Below are 20843 nucleotides of genomic sequence, written 5' to 3'. Positions count from 1 at the left end.
ATCTGCAGGTGGGAGGGAGGGGGGGAGGGGGGGGGGAGTGTTTATGTGTGTTTCGGATGTGCATTTAGACACAAAGACACGAGTCAGCGTTTGGGCTTTCCATGCGCAGAATATAAAAGACGGGAAGAGAGAAAAAGCAGCCAGACAGGAGGATGAGGACGAGGAAGAGGGAAGAGAGGGGAAAGGACTCCGGGTGAGATCCAGACCAATCCGTCGGGCACCTGAGCTGGAAGAAGAAGAACAAAATATATATAGAACAAACGGCGTCACACGTCTATTGAGAGGAAAGAGAGAACAGAAAGAGGTGTGAGGAGGGGGAGAGCGAACGAGGTCAGGGAAAAGAAGAGAGAGAGAGAGAGAGAGAGCGCAGGTGTCACAGATACAGGCTCTCCTGCCTGCCTGTCTGTCAATGCGCTCACAATGCGCCCCCCCCCACACACACACACACACTCACACCGCTCCCCCCCCCCCCCCCCCTGGTGTAGCGACTCTTGGGTGTGATGCACCATTTCTCTCCCCCCATCACACAGCTGCCAGCGATACTGTATATATATATATACACATATATATATATGATTCCCTCTCATTCTCACTCTCACTCGCTCGAAAGAAACCTCTCACTCAGACATGCAATCTTTTTTCTCTTTTTTTTTTCTTACACCCTCTCCTTGCCGACTCTATTCCTCGCCGACTGTTTTTCTTCCCTCACACTCTGCCTCTCGGTTTCCTTCCATACTTTAATAAATTTTTTTTTTTACCCTTCTCACCCGGAGGATGTCCCAGTATAACAATACTCTTTGCAGTATTTTCAGAAGCTCACATGTCGCTCCTACTTCCGTTGACTTCACCCTGATGTCATGCTTAATGCAAACACACACACACACACACACACACAGTTCCATAACGTACACACAGCAGTAAGCGTACAGTAACTGATTTTACTGAAACACGTTATTATTTTATTTTTCTCACAAAGCCCCTTTCACGTAATCTTCCCATAAAAAAATAAATAATATACTTGAACCAAATCTTAATGTTCCTGAACTCTAATCCTATGAATAACTCTTCAAAAGCCGGAGCCAACTAAACTATGTATCATTGTTATTATGTTATTTGCTCGATTTTTTTTCCGCTCATGTTTTAATCCTTAAAGATAACGGATAAAAAGCAAAAAAAACACACACACACATTTCACCCCCCCCACACACACATGGAGAGACGGGGTGCGGTTCATCGCTCACCTTGGCTGCTTGGATCAATGGCAGACTGCCTCCTCCAAATCCTCCCCACAAACAGAGCTGAATAAACAGGCAGCGAGCGTTTACACAGGCCCCGATAATCTGCTAATCCATAAAACCTGTTTAGGAAACCAACACGCTCACTCTCACGTGCACTCCCCACTCACTCTCACGTGCACTCCCACGCATGCACGCAGCAGTGCATATGTACGGGGTACACATCCATGGAACACAGGCAGACAACTGTGCATGAGACCAGGAGACACACACACACCAACACACACACCGACACACACATTTGCACACACACACACACGCGCGCGCACACACACTGTATCAGTGACTTTTGCCCATTATCCTCTATGACCTCCTCAATAGGACATGGCTGATAGTCTCGTCGAGGTTGATAACAGACAGAAGGGTTAATAGGGATTAATGGACTGCACCCACACAGATGCACACACACACACACACACACACACACACACCAGTGAGAATACAATTTCAGAGCTGATGACTTTCATGTGTGTGTGTGTGTGTGCTTTCTCAGTATGTTTTTTTGCACTTGATTAATCTGGCGATGGTATCATGTTGCTGCGTTCCCACGGCCCGACGGGGATAAATCAGGCGTGAAAAAGCCAGATAGAGTTTGTCAAAAGTCTTAACGGTCTCAGTTTAGCGGCGCGGACATGGCGACATGGCGAGCGCGCCGCTTAGCGTCATTAACTCCGAGATTTTATCGCCGAGGATGAAAAGTCATGAATGCATTTATAATTGTCAGGGATTATTCAGACTCGCTGCAGGTCACCGAATGCGTCGACGCGGCTTTCGACCACGTCACACGTGACGCTGTGAGGATGAGGAGGATGTCTTTGTTCGCCACGGATGCAAAAATATGACCTTTTTTTATGGTTCGATCAAGGCTCAAAAACAAGGAGAGATCATTCAATTCAATTCCGTTTGTTTCGTATCGCCCATTATCACAGATCACACATTTGCCTCAGAGGGCTTTACAATCTGTACACATAGGACATCCCTGACCTTTGACCTCACATCGGATCAGGAAAAACTGCCAAGAAATAGAAAAAAAAACGTTCATGGGGAAAAATAGGGGAGAAACCTTCATGAGAGCAACAGAGGAGGATCCCTCTCCAGGATGGACAGAAGAATAGATGTCATGTGACCAGAAGGAATCATTACACAGTTACAACACATTCAATGAGTATGACAGGGTGTATGAAGAGTTGGTAGTAGGCATGGACCACGATCCAGACCTCCGTGATCCATCAGGCAGATGGAGGTAGAGAGGAGGAGTGGGCGGGGCATCAGACCCAGCCAGGTCCGATGGACCCAATGAGACGTGAAGTCACAAAGACTCCGGAGAGGAAGCAGAGTTTATAATATGCGATGGAGAGATGAACATTCATCCATAAGGAGAGAGAGAAGAGGAGAGAGGTGCTCAGTGTATTCCAGATCGGATTAAAATAACTGCTTTGCTGTTGATCGGCAAACACTTTGTTGACCTCTCCTCTGTGGTCATGGTTTGAAGGAACCAGCAAAGACATGGAGGGGGACGGGGAACAAGCAGATGACTCAGCGCCCGATGCGGGACTGTGCAGCTCGACGCTTCAGTCACACTGACGTCAAAGCGAACGAGTCGTAACTCGCCCGGGCCCCAGGTGACCGGAACAATCTGATGAAGATGACGGATGCCGCCGTCTTTCCGGGGAATGCGGTCGGCTTCGGCTTCTCGCCTCGGCACGCGATGACATCACTGATGGATTTGGTTACAGAAGAGAAACAGACTCCACACGTTACCCCAGAGAGTGCAGCGGCACTTCTTTTCACCGTCAACACGGGATTTCAATTACTTATTGAAGAATTACACGTCACTCGGTTTCCTTTGTTGGAAGACGAGAGCAGAATGTGACTGTTTCATTTAGCTTTTCGTCGGTTTGTGCATGAATATGAATATGTGTTTGGCTTGGGAGATGTTTGAATGTGTGCTTTTTTATTTTTTTATTGTAGGAGCGGTCAATAAAATCAACGCGCTTCCTTTTCCTAGTGTCACTTCAATACTTTCTTTTATTTGCAGAATAGCAACAGAAACATAAATTAAACTCATATTAAATAGAAAATCTTTGTCTTAAATGCGATTGAGAAATAGTTTGCCCTTCCGCTCTCCTGCCAAACACACCTGGCTGTACTCAGGTGACGTCGTCATTGCATCATCATCGGCATCGTCATAGTCAACAGTGTATCAGCATCATTTGATCTATGGGCAGTAGAACGATTACAGTCTAGCCACACGGATGAGAAACGGTATCGATGTAACCAAATCAGTGTAATGGCCACGACACACTGTATCTTGAAATGTTTTTAGGAAATCAAATGCCAAAGCCCGCCCACCTCGTCTTTCTTCCTCTCCCCGGTTTTGACTATCTTACATTACAATTTTGTTTTAATTTTTAATTTTAAAAATATTTTCACAATGCAAGAGAACATGAGGAGCGTACGACATTAAACACGTCAAACAGAAAATAACACAGCAAGTTGGGAAAAGAAAAACATGTAAGTACACAAGTAAACAATTTAAAGTAAATAGATAATTCCCCCCACCCAAAGAGAAAAAAATATATATATCAATAAAAAATTATTAATTAATTAAAATATATATAAAAATAATAATAATTTAAAAAAAGATATACATATGTATCAATACATTAAAAAAGAAAGTATACAAAATTTGTAATGAAAATTATTAAAAAATAAGGATATAACAAAAAGAAAGTAAACAAAAATATATATGAACAATAAATGGTGAGTGCATATGATTACACAGCAGATATACCGCAATGACACAGTGCATAATTCAGAGCTCCAAATATTTACAGTTCTTGTATTACACTTTGACTCATTCTGTCCTCGCTACACCTTGTTTCCACCGACAGCATCTTTCTATCAATTGACCGTGTTCTCCCCTTCTCTTCCCTTCCCTTCCCTTCTCTTCTCGTCTCTTCTCATCTCTGTTCAAGGTGCGGTGGACGAAGACGGCCGGCAGCGCGTCGGACAAGTTCCAGGAAACGTCCATCTACAACGAGACGCTGCGCATCGAGGGCATCAACAGGGTGCAGGGGGGTCGCTACTACTGCAAGGCCGACAACGGGGTGGGGGTGGCTGCCATCAAGTCCATCCGTGTAGATGTGCAGTGTAAGTGGGCAGATGGAGAAAGATGGAGGAAAAACAAATATATTAATTTAAAAAAAACTCCTTCCACTTCTGTACCACAGCTAACTATCACTCCAGCAATTCCCACTTGTTAGAGCAGACCCAGATGTGGAAACAGATTGGAGGAGGAAAAGATGAAAGACAGATTGATGGTGATATTTTCAAGTGGGAATGGCTTCCAGGAGTATCTGAAGACTTATGGTGGAAAAGGATGAAAAGCACGGTGGGAGTAAAATGAACATCTCAATATTTTGCCCTTTATTGTCTGGATAATGCAGCCGTGTGTTCTCCACCAATAAGGGTAGTTTAAAAAAACACGTTTTGTCAGATACTCCTGGATAATAAGTGAAGTCTGTGGGACATATCAAGAGTTTTTAATAACAGTTGGTCCAGGTAGTACGGGCTCCCTAACCCACTATTTCTCAACTAACCCAAGTCTCACTAGTCTAGTAAAAAAAGGTGAAAAAAAAGATGCTTTTAGCTGCTTAGACTGAATCTCATTATTTCTTGCTGTTTAGCTTTAGTCACAATTAGCATGTTGATTAAGAATCAACTGATAATTAAGAGATAACACGATAATTAAGAGATTACCCTCTCTTTCCACACCGTGTTCCACCTCCTTTTGAACGGTCCCTGCAGCCTGGGGGCTCTAAAGGATCTAATTGTAACGTCTTTGTTGAGAAGCAGTGTTGCGTTGTAGGGGCCCCGTGCTGCTGCTTGTTTCACTGCCCCACTGTCCCTGCGAGTCAGGGGCCAGGTCATGGCGACAGGTTGACGCACATCCGACGACATACCCCGACGCATCAATACTTTCATACACTTTAATTGAATTACCAGCGCCGTAAAAAAATCTTCCACATCCTTTAAACCGGTTTATTGCACATATAGTTCCTTTTCTGCATTGATTCAATCATTTTAATGGCGGGTTTATAGACTAATAGAAAAAAAAGGCTGATTTTCCAAGGGCCCTATAACACGAAACATCCATTACCGTCCTTTCTTTTGCACGGAATTCATCTCTTCTTCTACTAAAACCATGGTCTGCCACCCCTGCTTAGCAGACACACACACATACACACATACACACACACACGCACATACGCACACACGCACACACACACACGCTCGCTCCATGCTTGTCCCTTTAGGATTTGTCACCTACACACCGCCACCCTACCTCAGCCTCTTAATGGGCTCCCCCCCCCCCCTCCCATCTCTCTTTTCTTCCTCCCCCCTTTCTGCTGATGGAGTTAGTTCTCCCCAGGCACACGGGCTCAGCCCCTGCTGGGGAGCTGGTAATTGCAGGGGGGGGGGGGGGGCTGTGTAGTAAACAGGTTGTACTGTGAGCGTAGTTGTGACAGGAGTTCTGCGAAGCTAACCAGCTCGGACGGGCCAATGGAGGACTTCGGTTCTGGAGCGATGGAACAATTAGCCCGAGCTATAGCACGTAGAGAGAGAGAGAGAGAGAGAGAGAGAGATGGATGGGCGAGTAAGGAAAGAGGGGTTGTAAGCAGGGAGGGAACACGGCGGGAAAGAGCCCCACATTATCGTGAGAAGAACCGAGGAGACTTCATGTCTAGACACGGACACACAGGAGGCAAATCAGAAGACAAATGGTTCTAAGTTCCTGAATCGTAAAAGTATTAGTCTAGTATCGGATGACCGTGTTGGATCATATAGTTCAATTTTTATTCTCGTCAAGCCATCCGGTGACCTCGGTGTCGTGGCTGCCCCGGTCCTGCCTGCTTGATGGACAGGTCTGAATTTTAAGTCAGTGGGATTGCTGCCCGGTCGACCAGAATCTGCTCCGTCCAGACTCTGCCGAGTTGCCAAAATGTGGCTTTCCTGGCTCTTAACGGCCGATGGCAGCGGGCGGCGCTCGGTAGACCCAAACTCCCGGCTCCAAAAAGCCGATGGGAGACGTCACAGATGATACGTTCCACACAGATACACTACCGTTCAAAAGTTTGGGGTCACTTAGAAATGTCTTTATTTTTCAAAGAAAAGCACTGTTTTTTCAATAAAGATAACATTAATCAAAAATACACTCTATACATTGTTAATGTGGTAAATGACTATTCTAGGTGGAAACGTCTGGTTTCTCATGAAATATCTCCAGAGGTGTATAGAGGCCCTTTTCCATCAACTATCACTCCAGTGTTCTAATGGTACATTGTGTTTGCTAATCGCCTTAGAAGACTAATGTCTGATTAGAAACCCTTGTGCAATTATGTTAGCACAGCTGAAAACAGTTATGCTGGTGATATAAGCTATACAACTGGCCTTCCTTTGAGCTTGAAGTTTGAAGAACAAAATTAATACTTCAAATATTAATCATTATTTCTAACCTTGTCAATGTCTTGACTATATTTTCTATTCAATTTTCAATTCATTTGATAAATAAAAGTGAGTTTTCATGGAAGACACGAAATTGTCTGGATGACCCCAAACTTTTGAACAGTCGTGTAGCTCAATGCAGCGTGTAGTTCAAGCTGCATTGTGCGACGAGGAAACGGGTGGAAACGGAAAATGTAACTTGAAGCTAAATAATCTGGACGTCCGGTATTGATGGAGGAGCAGCTGGTTACCCAGAGAGCTCTCCTCCTCCCCGGGAAAAACTAAACAGAACATACGAGAAAAACGCTGATGCAAGGCCTGAAGTAAATTGCCATTTCCACTCAAATGATGTGTGAGTGATGAGAAGCAAAATAAAGAACATGGTGGAGGATGAGAAATGGACCTTTGGGGATGGAGAGAGAGAGAGAGAGAGAGAGGCACTTAATGAGGTAGATGCACTCGTATGCTTTTCAATTTGGAGTCATTGGACTAGAGGGCGTACCATGTTGTGTTAACACGCACAACAAGAGACACACAGTTTATGTGTTTTCTATGTTTCAGCTTTTTTTTTTTTTTTTTACTGAATTGTCCAAACACACTGCTCACTTTTTTTTTTTTTTTTACTCTTTACTTCCCCCTTTTCCTTTCCTCATTTCTACTTATTTCTTGTTCTTTCAGTGCTCCATCCATCCTGCCATCCCCTCTGCACCACACACACACACACACACACACACACGTACACACACCAGTGTGTGATGAAGCATTGCGTTGTGTGTGTGTGTGTGTGTGTGTGTGTGTAGTGGGGTCTCTCCTCTCAGCTGTGAGGCTCAACCAACCACAGCGTGCAAGCAGGCGTGCGAGGCGTCGTCACGCACACACACACACACACACACACACACACACCAACATGTCTTTACTCGCATGTAGCGCGCACACACACGGATGCAGTTGCACACCCGTGCATACAGGAGTAGGGATGCGCTCACTTTCAAGGACGCACACACGCTCAAATACGTCCAAAAGCACATTCAATCTCACACACTTCAAAGTAGGGAACAATGAAGAGAGGGAGAAGGAGAGAACGGCAGGATGAAACTGAAAAGACGGAAGCAAAGCCGAGAGAACGAGTGTCAGGAAAAGGCGCGTTATTAATATTCTGCTTTGAATAGCAGAATACACCTTCCTGTCCTCATGTCGCACTCCTTCTCTTCCTTTTCTTTCTTTTTTTTAACTGTTCCCTTCTCCTCTTTCAATTCTTTAGACTCAAACCTGTGAATCAGTTACCAACTTTGCATGTTTTTACTTTTTCACATTGAATAAATAAGTTGGCGCAGAATAGTTGACGCCAGCCAACTCGGTTTTCCATAAAACGAACTCGCAAGACCTTCGGCCAACACATTATAAAGTCTCCACGAGTACAGGTGGAGCGCCCTCCGTCAATCTGCCCTTTTTTCCAATTCCACAAAGAGCACACACACACACACACACACACACACACACAGAGCAACCTCTCCATTAATCTAGAGTCACTTAGACCGGCCTCCCTGATGCTCTTCGCTCAACAACACTTCATCAACCTGTCACCCGTTTCTACACAAACGACCTTCTTTCCCTGTTAGACCTACATTTCACAGGGGGGGGGGGGGGGGGGGCACCTGTATCAACCAGCTGACCAATGACCTGGCACACTATCCACTGAGGCAGTGGGGCAGTGAGCTGGCGGGGTTTAACTTTGAGTAGCCTCTACAGATGGGATGGACTTGGTTCAGAAACCCAGCCAATGATGCATTTTAATTGGCCGATGTTAGATAACATCACCTCCTCTCTGTGGATACTGTACTCCCTCCAGGACACACGCAGGTAAGTGGGAAGTATTTTGGGCATGTGGTGATGATGATGATGATGATGTTGATGGGGATATTGTGATGAAAACGATCATGCCGTTGACCTTGAAGTACTCTTTCCTCCCGGTTGTGGTTGTTTTGGCTTTGGTTGACTGCATTGCAAGAGAAATCCCGTGCTCAGCGGATTTTTTTCAGCTTTTGGCTTCTTCAAAGTAACACTGGCAATAACCTCGTGCCGCATTGTCAGTAATCACCGCATTTTGTCAAACGGGGTAATGGAATATATGAATCTCCAAATGTACACGAGCCCTTTCGCAGCTTTGGCAGTTATCACCCCAACTGTCACCGGATAAGAGAGTCAATAGATGGATGTGTCATCTGTTATTCCAGCTCTGTGAATTTAGAAAGAAACTCCAGTAAAACAAGTGCTTTAGAATCGCTGTTTTTGACAGTGGCAGGCATAGGCGCACACACACACACACACACACACACACACACACACACACACACACACACACACACACACACAAACACACACATACACAAACACACCCATAAATAGCAGGCAAAGTGGCATTTAGTCTTTCCCTGTTACCCCGAATCTTCTGTCACAACACAGGCTGGAGCAGGAGGAATGGGCTGAGATGCACACACACACACACACACACACACACACACACACACACACACACACACACCTAAATACGAAACATATATTCGGTATATTCCTGTGCTCATCGTCTCATTCTATGTGTTCCTCCTTTCTCTATATTCAGTTTTTCCTCCTCTCTGGCCTGCAATGCATTTCTTACTGTTTTTACTTGTTATATTTCTTTGTTGGTCGTTCAATATGTATATTATAATTTATTTTACACATATATATATATATCGTATATACATATATTTTATATTATATAGCATATATTACATATATATTATATATATGATATTATATATATATTAGGGCTGTCAATCGATTAAAAAAATTAACTAAATAATCGCACATTTTGAAATTCATTAATCGCGATTAAAAGTTAAAAGTTCATTCTTTTTAAAGACCAAACTTCAAACAGAGCTGTGTTTTCAAAGAGGCTCCTACCTATAAAGTGCCAGCGAGGTATTTAATATTGTGGATGATAAATTGTTTCTTCAGTGAAACATCAGATTCATACCTGCAAACTCATGAGGGGTGAAAAAGGTGACAACGGGGGGGGGGGGGGGGGGGGTGCAGGTCACCACACCACATCCATGTTGTTTGAAGCCTCAAAGCTTTTAGAACCACAACTACAGTCATTTTATTGTTCTGACCACAAATCTAAATAATGATAATAAACAGTTTAAGAACAAAAGGTCCTCCGCTCTGACTCAGCCCTATAATGATAGTAATAACAAATATACATTGTCATTATATATAATATGGTTAAAGTCATTCATGAACCAACTTCCTTTTTGTTGCCTGAACAGTCCTCATGGACTTTTCCCTGAATCTGTTCTGTCTCTACCTGTTTGTCACGATACTCATATTATAACTTCTATACATATTACATACCTGCAATAAATATCATGATACCCGATACCAGAATTCAATACACCATACAAACAATATGGTACCATAATTACGAGACTGGTATATTTATCTATAATAGTAATAAATAAAACATCTGTATGGTTCACTTTTTACCAACTTTTTCAACACTTAACAAATGACAGTAATATGAGTATTAATACAGACAGATATGAATGAAACTACATGGTTCCATCATAGCATTGATTATACACTATGAGGCCGTTAGTCTCTGACCAGATGATCCACAGTTCATCAGGATGAGCAGCTGGAGAGTTACAGAACTTTACAGACTGAAACATTTCACTTCTGGCATCTTTTTATTTGTTAAGCCGAAGTCTCTAAAGCTGCGCCACTTCTCTCGCTGTGAGCTGCGCAGCGCAGTGTGCGCAGACAGCTCGACACGGAGCAGCGCGTGCGCTCTGATCGCTCTCTTAATGAAGTATCGATACTAAAAATATGCTAAATCACATCGTGTTTAACGTACGGGTACTTTGTTAGCATCGCTACACCGTGCAGCGTGACAGGAGTAGATGTAGCGGGCTAACATTCAAGCTAACCTGAACCCCCAAACGCTGTGGACATCTGAACGCTGATTGGCCGAGACGCGACACGTCCCATCAAAGATGTTTTATTGCGAAGAGCAACACTTCACACTTTTCTCCGCGTCTCACTGCAATCTCAACGGCAGCGGGCCAGGTGACCCCCCCCCCCAAAAACAAAAACTCTTCGGATCTCCACGATTCACGTGGATGACCTATTTTGAGTTCAAAACGGTGAATTTCACCGAAAGGTGACAAGTTTGCAGGTATGCAGATTAGTAAAAAAGAAGAAGTATATTGAGACCCCATTGGTCCTGTCATCTTTAACATTGAACAGCAGCAGAACCAGTGGCCTTGGTAACTGACTGACATTCACATATGTCACATTAACCCTCTGGAGGCTGGGGGCATTTTATACATTTTACAAAAAAAATTAAATTCACCTTTTAAAGGCGTTTGCATAAGACACATACCCACGTGTTCTACATCAAACATTCCAGAACAATCTCAGCTCTATTCAATGAGGCTCAGTTTTCCTCGCGCCGCGTTCTCTGCTCTCTGACTGACAGAGGTGGGAGGTCCTTTGTGATTTACTGAGTGTTCATTGGTTGTTTTTTGCCCAAAATGTTGACAGACAAACGGATTGACCAATCAGGGTGAAGGTTTCGTGTGACGAGTTCTTTCCGCGCCGCGTCACCCGACCCGTCGCCCCTCCGTTCCTCTGTGTGTCAGAGGGGGAGACTGGAGGAAGGAGGAGCAGGAGGAAACCCGACTGATTCATCCACGAGTTAAACTGATTTCTGCTCCTTATTTTCGCGGAGAAATAATTGTTTTAAAAACGGAAACAGTGTTAAACCGTACTGCCACGGTTTGACACTCGTTTGAGTGTAAAAACTTCAACGAACACCGGAAGTAAACAAAGTTGCGTTAATTGCGTTAAAATATTTTAGTGCGTTAACCCGGCCAAATTAATCGCATAGATTAACGCGTTAACGCTGACAGCCCTAATATATATATATATTATATTTATATATATTATATGTATATATATCATATATAATATATATATATTATATGTACAGTATATATTTTATATATATATATATATTTATTCTGCTTGTCCGTGTTTCTTTGTGATTTCCTAGGTCTAGTTGTATTATATTCGTCGTTCAATCTCATCTCTGTAGAACGTCTCTTTTCTTTTGTTAGTTTTATCCCCTTTCCACTTATATTATTCTGTCGAAGAATGAATGGTCGATGCTCCGATGCTGGACTGTTATTGGAGAGGTGTGCAACAGAAATCTGGAAACTCTCCTCGGCCTGGCAAAGGCAGGATGTCCTTTTTTATGTGGCCTTATTTGTTTGCAACGTATTCTCAAGAATTGGAAAAAAAATAACATCTAAAATCAATGTATCCTTCTGTGCTGCTTTAGAAATAACCCGTACTGCTCTCAACTCAATTTCGGACAGCATTCTTTGTTGATGACCATGAATCCCACAAAATAAAATGAAAGAAAGCAGTGATATCTTTTTCCTGTCAACATGTGTGTTTCCGAGGGAACACTAGAAGCAGCGTATAAAACAGCCAGAGACGTTTTCTATATTTATATGTTTTACTTATTCAGTCTCTCATGCAAACTCTCAAACAGATTTGGTTCATTTGGTTTGTTAAAGTGTGTTTTTACGAAGATCAGCCAGACAGGCTTTGAGGAAAGCATATTCATTTAATGTTTTGTACATTAATTTATTATAATAAGTGTCCACATGTACAGTAAAAACATCAAAAGATTATTCTTTTAATATAATTTAATTTTAAATTGTTGTCATTTACATTTTGTTGTCACGCTCTTTTTTTTGTTCAGTGAAACAGAAACAGAAAAACTAAATAAAAAGTAAAACGTTTAACCATAAAAAAAAAAAAAGATGACCTTAAAATGAGTGATTACATGTTTTAGGGCATGAAGAAATAATTATATTGTGTGTTTAACCCTGTGGGATCTGTTCTGGATTTGACACCATTTCTTAAATTCACCTTTTAAACACATTTAGCCATGTGTTTTACATTTTTAAAAAGCAGAACAATCTCAGCTCTATATGTAATGAGGCACAATTGCCCTACGGCACATGTGTAAACAAATAATATGGCCCTAAAGCTGAAAATGTAAGTACCAAAGAAAAGTTATCTCTCTTTAGAATACATGAGAGCATAAGAGGCAGTAATTAGATCTTGAATATGTGTTTCGAAAATTCTGTTTCGAAACACCGTCCATTCATACAAATTGACGTTCCCATTCAACAAAACATCGTCACTCGTGTTTTGAAGGAACAGGTTTTTTCCCAGATTACGTTTTGTTTGGACGTACCGCCAATTTATTCCGAACCATAGTCATCTGTGACTTAAATAACATAACAATCATACTTATTTGAAGCCAAACAGCACGTTTTACGAAACCTAACCAAGTAGTGTTGTTGTGTTGTTAAGAATCAAGTGATTACAACTGAAATCTGAGAGAAAATACGTTTCCCTCGAACTATAAATACAATACAAGAAGGCAGTATAGTGATCAAGTATTAGTATTTAGTATTGTTATTGTGTTTGATTTTTTATCTTTTTTATTTGTATTAATGCTCTAATGTGCACCCGCTGCTGTGATCCTTAAAATGTCCCCACTGTGGGACTAATAATGGATTATCTTAATTGACCTTATATTCACAAATCACATCTTTAGAGTATGTATTCTTTAAGGCTATTTTTAGAGTTAAAGAGTGTTCACTTAAATACCTAGACTAAACATCCACATTGTGGTCCGCATGCATTGTGGGGCTGTCAGCAGCTATCTGGGGCTGTCGGTTCCTAAGGCTACATCTTTAAAAGTAAAAAAAAACAAATGCTCCACTTGTGAGTGATAATTATGGTTCTGCTGTACTGGAGTTAAATATGGTGCACGTTGTCAGGGTTCGGGGGTGTAGGTCCCACTGGGTGGGGGTAGTTCCATGACATGAATCAAGGCGTGGAGGTGCTGCCGTTACCTTGAAACACAGATTTTGTGACTTTTAAAAGATACGAGCCGATCCTTTTAAAACGTCCACTGTAAATAAAAACATTTTTCATGTAGCCGGCTTGCAGCAATGTACTGGAACCTCTAAAAGAAAGCGACAATCAACAGAAGCACACGCACACCAATGTTCTTCACCCGCACGCCATTTGTTTTCAAGTTTTCTTCTTGAACCTTGAGGTTCGCGGCGTAGATGTGTTACAGTTGTTATACACCGGCGGCGTCAAGGCTCTCTCCTATAGAAAAGATTCAGTTGGCGCCACATTGAATGTTTTGGTGTTGATGATGTACGAGCAGCTTCACACGACTCTCAACAAGTTGCTGTTGTGTGTTTTGGCACAAACGGCAACATGGTTTTGAATTTTTTTATTTGTAATGCTGAAATCCTGCCACGACACCATCTGAACGCCGTCATTGGGAAATACTCGGCACTTTCAATTGAATCGATTGGCTGAACTATCTGTAAATATAACTCGAAGAAGAACGAAGAAACATCTCGTCCATCAAGAAAAAAGCTTTCGGAGCGTTCTTGATACATTGCGTGTTATAAGGTGTCGATACAGCATCGACGCGTGACCTTTAGGCGACCCCAGCGATGTCCAGAAGGGGAAAGTGGCCTCCTCGGTGTCGTCTCGCACACGACTCAGATATGACCCTCGTAGCTGCCCACAGGATGCTGATTGGTCCGTGCTCTGGCTCACCAAACACTTGAAACTTGACAAGATAGATTTTTGGGGGGAGATTCCCGATCACGTGATCTTCTGACATTGGGAGAATCGAGCCGCCGTAACTGAAATCAGATGGTTTTTCAGACTTTATTTTCTTAGTTCCATCTGACTTTAACATTATAAATTGTTCCATGTGCACGGACGCCTGTTTGGGAGTTTTACTGTACATATTCCCAAACGACTGAACACTGAATGTCACTGAACGCCGGTTTCGCTCATGTCTCATTAGTAATGTTATTTAATAAAATATACCGATAGTTGTCCACTCACTTCTCATGACCACAGATTGTCAGGATCTGGAGTTTTTGTGTGTTGTGTCCTGTTTTATTTTGAAGTCCTCTGTTTCCCTGCGCTTCCTGTCCCTGTGATTGTCTGCCCTTTCCCTGATTGTTTCCACCTGTGTCCAATCACCTGCACCTTCCTTGTGTATTCAAACTTTTTATCTCATTCCCCAGTGTTGATTTATACTCTTTAGAACCGCGGTGATGTCCGTATTTGACCTGTTATTTGGTTTGAGTAAGTTAAGCAGATTAAAGCTTCTGTGGAAGGTTGTTGGCGTTCAGGTTCTCAAACCAACACTGGGGAATGAGACAAACCGGGTTTAAATACACAACAAAGGCGCAGGTGATTGAGCACAGTGCTGCAATAATTTATACTGTTCTCTGAGTGTTATTATTTTTAATTCACAATGTGTGCTCAAAGAACGGAGAGAAAGAATAAAGAGTTAACGGTGAGTTGTATGTCTTCAAGAAGATCCAGACTGAATACACAGGGTAACAGACACAGGTGTACACAATGAGGGCGGGGCTTGCAATCAAACAAGAGGCAGAGGAGTGGCAGAGAAGCCGCGTATTAAACAGGCAAAGACGGTTTCTTCTATATTTCTGTGTTACTTATTCAGTCTCTCTTTCAAACTCAAACACAGTTAGTGATTTGTTGGAACAATGGGAAGACAAGGTAGCATTGGTGAGTTTAATTTGGTTTGTTAGTGTGTTTTACAAAGATCAGCCAGCAGGCTTTGAGGAAAGCATATTAATGTCATGTTTTGTACATTAATTCATTATAATAAGTGTCCACATGTACAGTAAAGACATTAAAAGCTAATTTTTAAAATGTAATAATTTTTTTTATTTGGGGCATTTACAATGTTCTGTCACGCTCTTTTTTTGTTCAGTGAAACAGAAAAAAGTAGATAAATAAAAAGTACAAAATGAAACCATAATATCTTTCCTAACAGTGTCAAATGGATGCAAATGGTACATTGACTTCGGGTTTAGTGCCTCACAGTAAGAGAGCTGGAGTCCTCATGTTCTGCCAGTGGTCATTTGGATTTCCCCCCTCAGACATCCACGTAGGATCATCTGACACTGCGTTGTATATCTTGAAGAAGACACAGACTAAATACACAGGGTAACGAGACACAGGTGGAAACAATGAGGGCGGGGCTTGCAATCAAGCAGGAGGCAGAGGAGTGGCTGAGGGGCAGGTGAAGGGAATGAACAATCAGGGGACAGGGCAGACAATCACAGGGACAGGAAGTGCAGGGAAACAGAGGATACTAGAGACGGGGACTTCAAAATAAAACAGGAAACAAGACATAAAAGCTCCAGATCCTGACACAGTAGTAAACGTACCAACATTCAAGGGAGAGCTTGTGCAAAGTATTCCACATGAAGTGGTATAATATGCACCCTAATAGCGAGGCCTATCGGTCACGTTCTTTCCTCACTCTGTGCGTCTAACATTTTCTCATTACCACTATCTCACCTCCAGTCAAATATGTAAATGAGATCATTTGATTCAACTATATGACGTCAAAAAAAAAATGAAAATATACCTGCGCCGCGCGGAGGCGGCTTCTCCGAGTTCTCATTCTACCTTTTTGTAAGAAGAGAATATGATTGTTATCATCTCCTCTATGACCAGATTATTATCACACCATTGTCAGATCCAGTTCAGAGCTAATGTGATGGAATACGAAGGTGGATTTCATTGCCACTCACATATATTCACACCGTCTCTTTCAGATGAGCGGACTTGAAGATGGTGTGTGTGTGTGTGTGTGTGCATCTTTGCGTGTGTTATGGGCAAAAGGAGGCTGTGTCTATTTCAGAGAAAAAATGAATTAGTAGAGAGTTTTTAAGTGAGGGAGTGAGTGTGTCAAAGTGTGTGTGTGTGTGTGTGTGTGTGTGCTTGATGTGTGTATGCGAAGCAGCAACAGGAGGACTATTGTCGCTGGATAATAATCCACCTCTCTTTCTATAAAATCTCATTTAGTCCCACAGTGCATCCTACTTTTGATGACTGAACAGCTCAAAGATGTTCCATAGATACGGCGAAACAGGGAGATATGAAAAGGTGAGCGAACTATTGTCCTGTTCCTCATGAATACTTATTTTTGATTAAGTTCATCCGTCTGATATCTAAAGTCCTCTGGATGAAACGGAAGGAGAGATGTTTTGTTCCCACGCAACATTCAGCGTCAAGGTCTCTCTCATATCTGCTTTATGAGGGAATTAATTATTTTGCTCAGTTTATCCGTCAGCATGGTGGTGCAGTGCACGGTATATCAAATCATACCAATCATATGGCAGAGCTATATTTACACTGGTTTAGTCTTTAGTTCCCTGTACTTTTTTATGATTCAATTAATATTTAATAATTTTGAGATAGTAAGTACAAATTATGAGATAGTAAGTCATAATTTTGAGATAGTAAGTCATAATAATGAGATGCTTAGTCATAATTATGAGATAGTAAGTAAAAATGATGAGATAGTAAGTCATAATTACGAGATAGTAAGTCATAATTATGAGATAGTATGTCGAAATAATGAGATGCTAAGTCATAATTATAAGATAGTTAGTCATAATTATGAAATAGTAAGTCGAAATTATGAAATAGTATCTCACAACAATGAGATAAGTCATAATTATGAAATAGTAAGTCATTATTATTAGATAGAAAGTCATAATGATGAGATAGTAAGTCTAAATAATGAGATGCTAAGTCACAACAATGAGATGATAAGTCATAATTATGAGATAGTAAGTCAAATTAATGAGATGCTAAGTCATAATTGTAAGATAGTTCGTCATAATAATGAAATAGTCAGTCGAAATTATGAAATAGTATCTCACAACAATGAGATAAGTCATAATTATGAAATAGTATTATTATTAGATAGAAAGTCATAATGATGAGATAGTAAGTCGAAATAATGAGATGCTAAGTCACAACAATGAGATGATAAGTCACAACAATGAGATAGTAAGTCATAATTATGAGATAGTAAGTCATAATTATGAGATAGTATGTCGAAATAATGAGATGCTAAGTCATAATTATAACATAGTTATTCATAATTATGAAATAGTATGTGAGATAATGAAGTAGTCATAATTACAGTTAGTAGTCAATAATAAAAAAAGTATCTCACAACAATGAGATAAGTCATAATTATGACAAGGTAAGTCATTATTATTAAATAGAAAGTCATAATGATGAGATAGTAAGTCGAAATAATGAGATGCTAAGTCACAACAATGAGATAAGTCATAATGATGAGATAGTAAGTCAAACAAATAAAGATGTGTTTCTCACTCGTGTTAAAGTAGGCTGACCAGACGTCCTCTTTTCCCCGGACATGTCCTCTTTTTGAGACCTAAAAAATGCGTCCGGCAGGGATTCCAAAAACGTCCGGGATTTCACAAACTAGTTATTACGCCCTTACAAGTTTTGGAAATGGTATCTCCCTTGTGTTCCACCTTCTTGCCCGAGCTCTGACTTTAGAGAGACCAGTCATTGGTCGACCGATCTCAGGGTTGCCAGATACACGATAATTATCCTCCAAATACGACCATTTTGAGCCTTTGGTACGATACTTCACCGTCTCCAATCTGGCAACACGGAGCACCTTGCCGCCTCCACTAGTTGCATTGTTTACAGCACATGACATCTTTTTGATTTGTTATCATTATTGCTTCAATATATGGACTAAATGCCACAAAAAAGATTTGTTTTACATTTGCACTTTGCAGTTTTGTTAAAGTTCAATAAATAGATGTTCATATTGTCATTTGTGTCATTTTTGTCATTTCATTTGTGACATTTGTATGCATTCACATGGTCCCCCCCCCCCCCCGCCCCCCGGCGATGAAGTGTCCTCTTTTTCACAAACTCAAATCTGGTCACCCGACTTAAAGGCCTTCCGTAGGTATCAGTGTGAGGCGCTTTAGGGACGCTCTTCTAGAGCTGCTCAGTGGTCAGGAGGCTTAGCGCATTAGAGCGTTGCTGGAGGAGCATGTGTAGTTATGGCTAAATTAGGGCGAAAAAAACGTCTTTCTTTAAATCTGAAACCGCCTCGATAAGACCAGCCGTGCATCGCGTTGAATCTCCGAGGGAGCGAGCCAACAATCCGACCATTGTCTCACATTAGGCTAATTAATTCGCCGTTTGCGCTGGTATAAAATCCCGAATGGAAGCTCACTGACCTTGGAGTTATTTTTAGTTCTCAGAAGGCGAAGGCGAGCCTCTCCTGGGTGCGTTCATAAGAGGAATATCCTTTCCATTTGGTTTTTCGGCAGCGTTCTGTCGATGTGTGCGTGCGGTCTCACCTGTGCACTGCGTGCGTAGACGCGATGGCAAGGTGTCGGGTTCAATGAGGAGAAAAGCTTGATTGCCAATAATGTTTATAGTCACACAGCCGGTGTTACAGTATAATTACAGACTGTACATTTTAACATAGTTTTGTCTTTTTTAAGTAGTTTCAAACGGTTGTCAAGTCACACAACAGTTTGTCTTCTAATGAGACTAAATATGAAATAAGCTATTATGACATTACTGCGAGTATGGATAGTGGTGATATTTTTACAAATTACATTTCTCTGTTATGACTGCATGTGACGTGTGGACCGTAATGCTGTTTCAACATAGAATTCGATATGATTAATACAAAAAAAATTCTGGGTTTTTCTATTTTAAAAGCTAGGATCTTTTTCTTTGTTCAACATATACATTAGTACAAATCCCAATGTTGCTGTAAGATGGTGAACATCAGCCAGTAAAGGGTCACTTGGCGGGTTGCAGTTGTGTGTGTGTTTCGTTTTCAGTGGACAATGTAGCTGATGGATGTTTTTAATTTTTATTTCAGCTGAAAATGCACCCCGATTCAGTCATTCTTGGTAATTATAAGCAGATGTGGAAACACCACCAGTAGAAACGGGCGCCACTACTTGAAGACTCCCATTCGTGCTCGCTGCATGCTAACACGCGAGCGGCCCTCTGTGCTCTGCTGTAAATACAGCGGAGGCGAGAGAGGACGTTCCTCTGGAGAAGTGAGGCCTCTCGGTGCTCACCGGTCCCCACTTTGTGGAGACGGCGTGTAAATGTATGAGCTCTGGTGCTCATGCAGAGCTACGCTTCAGACGGCCACCATGGCCTCATTATTCTCTTCGGCTGCTGCCTGGCAATGTGTGTGCATGTACAGTGTATGCAAGAGAGAGATATAGGGAGGGAGAGAGAGGGAGAGGGGGGGAGAGAGGGAGGGGGAGGGAGGGGGGGAGGGAGAGAGAGGAGAGAGGAGAGGAGAGGGAGGAGGGAGGGAGAGAGAGGAGGGGAGGGAGGGAGGAGAGAGAGAGAGGAGGAGAGGAGAGGAGAGAGAGGAGGAGGGAGAGAGGGAGAGGAGGAGGGAGAGGAGAGGAGAGAGAGAGGAGGAGAGAAGGAGGGGGAGGGAGAGAGGGAGAGGGAGAGAGAGAGGAGGAAGGGAGAGAAGGAGGGGAGGGAGAGGGAGGGAGAGAGAGAGAGAGGGGGAGGGAGAGAGGGAGAGGGAGAGAGAGAGGAGAGGAGGAGAGGGGGAGGGGAGGAGAGAGAGGGAGGAGAGAGGGAGAGGTTGAGAGGAGGAGAGGAGGAGAGAGGGAGGGAGGGAGGAAGAGGGAGAGAGAGGGAGAGAGAGGGAGAGAGAGAGGGAGAGGAGGAGAGGGAGGAGGAGGAGAGGGAAGGAGGGAGGAGGGAGAGGAGAGGGAGAGAGAGAGGGAGGGGGGAGAGGGAGATGGGAGGGAGAGAGGGAGAGAGAGAGGGAGGGGGAGGGAGAGAGAGGGGGGGGAGAGGAGGGAGAAGGAGAGAGAGGGAGAGAGGGAGGGAGAGAGGGAGAGAGGTGGAGAGAGACAGACAGGGAGGAGAGGGAGGAGAGAGAGGAGGAGGGAGAGGAGAGAGAGAGGAGGAGGAGAGGAGGGAGGAGAGCTGAGAGGGAGAGAGAGAGGGAGAGGAGGTAAAGATCAGTTTTAAGGGTGAAAGAAGAGCCAATAT

General features: G+C 42.6%; 1 protein-coding gene across 1 annotated transcript in view; it reads left to right on the top strand.

Annotated features, from left to right (window-relative positions):
- The window catches only part of LOC130192352 (MAM domain-containing glycosylphosphatidylinositol anchor protein 1), a 198739-nt gene that overhangs the window by 75770 nt on the left and 102126 nt on the right, over nucleotides 1-20843 (top strand). Inside the window, exon 4 of the mRNA XM_056412270.1 lies at nucleotides 4274-4448. Coding sequence (XP_056268245.1) covers nucleotides 4274-4448 — 175 coding nt within the window. The remainder of the gene's footprint in view (nucleotides 1-4273; nucleotides 4449-20843) is intronic.

Source organism: Pseudoliparis swirei, chromosome 4 (assembly GCF_029220125.1).
Source record: "Pseudoliparis swirei isolate HS2019 ecotype Mariana Trench chromosome 4, NWPU_hadal_v1, whole genome shotgun sequence".
NCBI lineage: Eukaryota > Metazoa > Chordata > Actinopteri > Perciformes > Liparidae > Pseudoliparis > Pseudoliparis swirei.
Note: the sequence above shows the minus strand (reverse complement) of the source record. Positions and strands in the feature narration are given on the sequence as shown.